This window comes from Pholis gunnellus, assembly GCF_910591455.1.
Source record: "Pholis gunnellus genome assembly, chromosome: 23".
NCBI lineage: Eukaryota > Metazoa > Chordata > Actinopteri > Perciformes > Pholidae > Pholis > Pholis gunnellus.
Window position 1 is genome coordinate 192501 of NC_136550.1, and position 6111 is coordinate 198611.

General features: G+C 53.5%; 1 protein-coding gene across 1 annotated transcript in view; it reads left to right on the top strand.

The window, feature by feature from the left end:
- The window catches only part of tfr2 (transferrin receptor 2), a 7712-nt gene extending 1831 nt beyond the window's left edge, over positions 1–5881 (top strand). The window contains exons 3-18 of the mRNA XM_079185221.1: positions 316–511; positions 613–796; positions 902–1042; positions 1125–1233; positions 1317–1559; positions 1654–1793; positions 2182–2357; positions 2425–2544; positions 2625–2707; positions 2787–2850; positions 2930–2997; positions 3491–3561; positions 3650–3734; positions 3816–4040; positions 4139–4279; positions 4895–5881. Coding sequence (XP_079041347.1) covers positions 316–511; positions 613–796; positions 902–1042; positions 1125–1233; positions 1317–1559; positions 1654–1793; positions 2182–2357; positions 2425–2544; positions 2625–2707; positions 2787–2850; positions 2930–2997; positions 3491–3561; positions 3650–3734; positions 3816–4040; positions 4139–4279; positions 4895–5158 — 2310 coding nt within the window. The 3' untranslated portion in view covers positions 5159–5881. The remainder of the gene's footprint in view (positions 1–315; positions 512–612; positions 797–901; positions 1043–1124; positions 1234–1316; positions 1560–1653; positions 1794–2181; positions 2358–2424; positions 2545–2624; positions 2708–2786; positions 2851–2929; positions 2998–3490; positions 3562–3649; positions 3735–3815; positions 4041–4138; positions 4280–4894) is intronic.
- Positions 5882–6111: the final 230 nt, after the last annotated feature.

Sequence of the window (6111 nt, forward strand, 5' to 3'; positions counted from 1 at the left end):
AAAATAAATATATATATTATAATAATAAATATATATAATAATATAAATATATATAATAATATATATATAATAATACATATATATAATAATACATATATATAATAATAATAATATATATAATAATAATATGTAAAATAAATATATATATTATAATAATAAATATATATAATAATGAATATACTGATGATGCATTCTAACGTCATGCTATGAACTCTGGGTAATAACAGAGTGAGCATGAATGAGTCCTCTGACTTCGGGACAAGCTCCTCCCCCTCCGACCTGTAACCGTGGTTACGCCTCTCTCTCTCTGCCCAGTCTTCCTCAGTGGGCGTGGCCGAGGATGAGGAGGTGGGAGGAGCTCCGAGGGAGGAGATGAGCTTTGTGACATCAGAGGAGGAAGAGGAGGAGGAGCCCAGCAGTGACATCACAGCATTGGTGCGGCGGTATCGCCATGGTTACCAGAAAGCCGGCTTGTTCCTGTGTGTGTGCGTCATCATCATCTTCACCACCGGTACACACACACACACACACACACACACGCACACACACACACACACCTCCACTGATTGGTTAGATCATGTGATTAAAGTGGGCGTGGTCTCTCTCTCGCAGCGTTCCTATTGGCCTACGCAGTGTTTGGTGGCCGGTACCACTGCTCCCTGGTGGGGGGGGGGGAGGAGGAGCAGGGAGGCGGGGCTAAGCCACCTGCCGAGGGAGGGGCGGGGCTTTACCTGGGCGAGCTGAGGCTGATGATGAGGAGGCTGCTGCAGGATGAAGAGATCCACAACACAGTCAGGTGGTGATGATGAGATGAATGTGGTCTCAGTTCAGACGGGATCACCAGGAGCTGGTCCGGGGTCCGTCCCTCTCTTTACTTCCTGTTTGTGTTTGTGGCCATCAGGCGAGTCAGCAGAGCCAATCACCCTCCAGGTTCCTCAGACGGGACGTCTCTGGCCTCAGAGGTCCTCCGGCGCTTCAGACTGCTGCAGATGGATCACACCTGGACCGAGTCTCTGTACGCCACGCTGCAGTTCCCCCACAGGTGAGGTGGTGCAGACGCCTCTTCAGAGGTTAGAGAGTGTGTGTGTGTGTTTGTTTACTTGTGTGTTTGTGTGTGTGTGCAGGTCTCAGAGGAGCTCTCTGTGGCTGGTGGACTCTGCAGGACTGATCTCAGAGCAGATCCCCCTGAACCCGTCTGACTACTGTCCCTACAGCGCCACAGGAAGTACCACGGTGAGACAGGAAGACGGGATGTGTTTGTCTCCATTGTAACCACAAACCCAGGTGTCCTGACCTGTCTCCATGTCTCTCTGTAGGGGGGCGTGGTCTACGCCAACTACGGCCGCCCGGAGGACTTTAAGTGGCTGGAGAGCGCCGGGGTGTCCGTGGTTGGCTGTGTGGTGGTGATGCGTGTCGGGGGCGGGGTCAGTTTCGCTGAGAAGGTCTGGTTGGCCGAGAGGAGCGGAGCGGGCGGAGCTCTGATCTACCCCGACCCCGCCGACCTGCCGCAGGACCCCCGACGACTCGGACTGAACGCGCACACCGCCGTTTCTGAACACGTAACGCACACGCATTCAGAGAGACACACACACGTGTTCCATGTCTGGCTGCTCCCGACCAATCAGCATCCCCCTCTGTGTCGTCCAATCACAGGTCCACCTGGGGTCAGGTGACCCCTTCACCCCCGGCTTCCCGTCCTTCAACCACACTCAGTTCCCACCGATCCAGTCCTCCGGCCTGCCCCTCATCCCAGTGCTGCCAATCAGTGCCACTGTGGCCGCCAAGCTGCTCAGGTAAGCCCCGCCCCCTCAGGGTACCTGCTCAGGTAAGCCCCGCCCCTCAGGTTACCTGCTCAGGTAAGCCCCGCCTCTTCAGGTTACCTGCTCAGGTAAGCCCCGCCCCCTCAGGTTACCCGTGCAGGTAAGCCCCGCCCCCTCAGGGTACCTGCTCAGGTAAGCCCCGCCCCTCAGGTTACCTGCTCAGGCAAGCCCCGCCTCTTCCGGTTACCTGCTCAGGTAAGCCCCGCCCCCTCAGGTTACCTGCTCAGGTAAGCCCCGCCTCTTCAGGTTACCTGCTCAGGTAAGCCCCGCCCCCTCGTGTTACCTGCTCAGGTAAGCCCCGCCCCCTCCGGTTACCTGCTCAGGTGTTGCCGTGACCTCACTGCGTGTCTTTGTGTCTCAGCCAGCTGGCGGGTGCGTCCTGTCCTGCGTCGTGGCGTGGTCGGCTGCCGTACGTGCGCTGCGTGGTCGGTCCGGAGTTCAGCTCCGGTCGCAGAGTCGCGATGTCGGTCCACAACGTGATGACGCCGGTGCTGCTGAACAACATCTTCTCGTCTCTGGAGGGCCGGGTGGAGCCAGGTACAGGTCTGTAGTCTGGATCTCCATGAACCGGAGACTCTCTAATGAGGATCTCTCTCTCTGTCAGACCACTACATCATCCTGGGAGCTCAGAGGGACTCGCTGGGTCCGGGAGCCGTGACGTCTGGAGTTGGAACGGCGATCCTCCTGGAGCTGGCCCGGACTTTCTCCGCCATGGTGAAGAACGGTGAGACTCACCTGGACACAGGTGCTCACTGGGTCGGTGAGGCGTTGCTCTGTGGTCGACGTGTTCGTGTGTGTTCGCAGGTTTCAGTCCCAGACGGAGTCTGCTGTTCGTCAGCTGGGACGCCGGAGATTTTGGGAACGTCGGAGCCACTGAGTGGCTGGAGGTTCGTCCAATCAGAAGAGTGTCCTCAGTCCTCTGTGGACACATAGTAACCATAGTAACCAGTGCCCTCTCTGTGCCAGGGTTACCTGTCCATGCTGCACCTGAAGGCTGTGGCCTACTTCAGTCTGGACCAGGCTATCATGGGTAACGGCTCCCAGCCAATCACAGGAGACCTTGTTTAAACGGCCAATCAGCTGATCAGATGAAGTGTGTGTGTCTGCAGGTGATGACGTCCTGTCGGCCTACACCAGTCCTCTGCTGGTGGACCTGCTGGACGCTGCCATCAGACAGGTGTGTGTGTGTTTAATGACGTCACGTTTTGTAACGTAGTGCATGTTTTGTGCGTCGTGTCTCACGGCAGGTTGTGAAGGAGACACAACATCTGTTTCCTGTCCCTCTGAACGACTGATCTCATGAAAACAAGTCCTTCAGAAGAAGAACCCACATGAGTCCAGGACCGTGAAGGAAACGTTCACTCACGGTCGCTGCCTAGAAATATAAATCTGACATTTATTCAAATGGCAGAAATTGTCCCAAATGGCAGTTGGAGGTTTGGTGACAAACAAATCATTTCAGTTGTTTTTTTCATATTTTCAATTCAAAGACGCTCGTAGAGATCAGCTGACGGCCATTGCTGCAAGTTAAAGTCCTCAAAACGGGCAAAGAAGGTCAACATGTCGCCATTCTCCCTTGTTTGTCGTGATTGTCTGACACGTGTAACAATGGTCACAACATGTGGTGAAGCTGTCTGATCCAGATGTTTCCGGTGTTGATGTGTGAAAAGGTGGAACATCCGAAACATGCAGGTCAGAGCATCTACAGCCAGGCGGAGAGAGAGGGAGGCAGCTGGAGGATGTGAGACACACGACATCATCCATGTCTGCAAATCAATCAGGTCACTGCGTAGAGAACGTTGCTTCATGAAGTGAACTCTGCTCCTCAGCATCAAGCCCTTGTTCCTGAACAGCGGCGCGTACAGTTTCACAGCGTTTGCAGGAGTTCCAGCGATGGAGCTCAGATTTACTGAGGTAAGCCGTGTTCTTTAACTCAGCACGCCGCCGCCTACAGCGAGCACTCGTCACCGGTTTGTGTGTGATCCGTCCGTCCAGGAGCGAGCGTACCCGTTCGTCAACACGCCGCTGGACAGCGCCTCCCGCCTGCAGGAGGTGCTGGGTGGTCGTCTGGGGGTCACGGGGCGGAGCTTAGGGGAGCTGGTGGGGGAGATGGTGCTGCGATTGGCCCACGACAGCATCCTGCCGCTACGCATCACTTCCTACGCTCACACGGTGCTGCAGCTCAGCGCTCAGCTCAACAAGCACTCTGCTGAGCTGCAGGTAGGCGCTCCTATATGTGTGTATATGTGTATATGTGTGTATATGTATACACAGGAAGTACACATTATAGGGTCCTAACAACGAGTCTCTGTCTTCAGGCCAGAGGTTTGTCTCCTCACTGGGTCTTCAGCGCCAGAGGAGCTTACAGCCGAGCAGCCGAGACGCTGCAGAGAGCCATCGAGTACAGCGACCTGCACGACCCGACCGCCGCCCGCTACTACAACACACGCATCATGAGGGTACAAGTACCACAAACACTACTACAACACACGCATCATGAGGGTACAAGTACCACAAACACTACTACAACACACGCATCATGAGGGTACAAGTACCACAAACACTACTACAACACACGCATCATGAGGGTACAAGTACCACAAACACTACTACAACACACGCATCATGAGGGTACAAGTACCACAAACACTACTACAACACACGCATCATGAGGGTACAAGTACCACAAACACTACTACAACACACGCATCATGAGGGTACAAGTACCACAAACACTACTACAACACACGCATCATGAGGGTACAAGTACCACAAACACTACTACAACACACGCATCATGAGGGTACAAGTACCACAAACACTACTACAACACACGCATCATGAGGGTACAAGTACTACAAACACTACTACAACACACGCATCATGAGGGTACAAGTACCACAAACACTACTACAACACACGCATCATGAGGGTACAAGTACCACAAACACTACTACAACACACGCATCATGAGGGTACAAGTACTACAAACACTACTACAACACACGCATCATGAGGGTACAAGTACCACAAACACTGGTACTGATACTGCTCTGTGTACCCTGTGTATACAGGTGGAGTACTACTTCCTGTCTCAGTACGTGTCCGTGGTAGAGACGCCGTTCCGTCATGTGATCCACGGTCGTGGTGACCTCACTCTGAGCGCGCTCAGTGAGCACCTGAGCCTCCTGACCTCTGACCCCAAACGCTTCGACGAGAAACGCTTCAGACGACAACTCGCCTTCTTCACCTGGACGCTACAGGGGGCCGCCAACGCCCTGAGGGGGGACACGTACACAACACACACTCTACTACACACTACTACAGGGGGCCTCTAAGGCCCTGAGGGGACACGTACACAACACACACTCTACTACACACTACTACAGGGGGCCTCTAAGGCCCTGAGGGGACACGTACACAACACACACTCTACTACACACTACTACAGGGGGCCTCTAAGGCCCTGAGGGGACACGTACACAACACACACTCTACTACACACTACTACAGGGGGCCTCTAAGGCCCTGAGGGGGGACACGTACACAACACACACTCTACTACACACTACTACAGGGGGCCTCTAAGGCCCTGAGGGGACACGTACACAACACACACTCTACTACACACTACTACAGGGGGCCTCTAAGGCCCTGAGGGGACACGTACACAACACACACTCTACTACACACTACTACAGGGGGCCTCTAACACCCTGAGGGGACACGAACACAACACACACTCTACTACACACTACTACAGGGGGCCTCTAAGGCCCTGAGGGGACACGTACACAACACACACACTCTACTACACACTACTACAGGGGGCCTCTAACGCCCTGAGGGGACACGTACACAACACACACTCTACTACACACTACTACAGGGGGCCTCTAAGGCCCTGAGGGGACACGTACACAACACACACACTCTACTACACACTACTACAGGGGGCCTCTAACGCCCTGAGGGGACACGTACACAACACACACACTCTACTACACACTACTACAGGGGGCCTCTAACGCCCTGAGGGGACACGTACACAACACACACTCTACTACACACTACTACAGGGGGCCTCTAAGGCCATGAGGGGGGACGTGTGGAGAATACACACTAGTACACAACGTACACACTAGTACACACTGATACACACTACTACTTCCTAACACTGATGAAGAGTAGATGATGACATCATTCTGTCTTTATTTGAAGTCATTGATTGTATCAACAGACTTATTAAATATTGAATTTACTCCTGAAGCAGTTCTCTTTGATCTCTTTG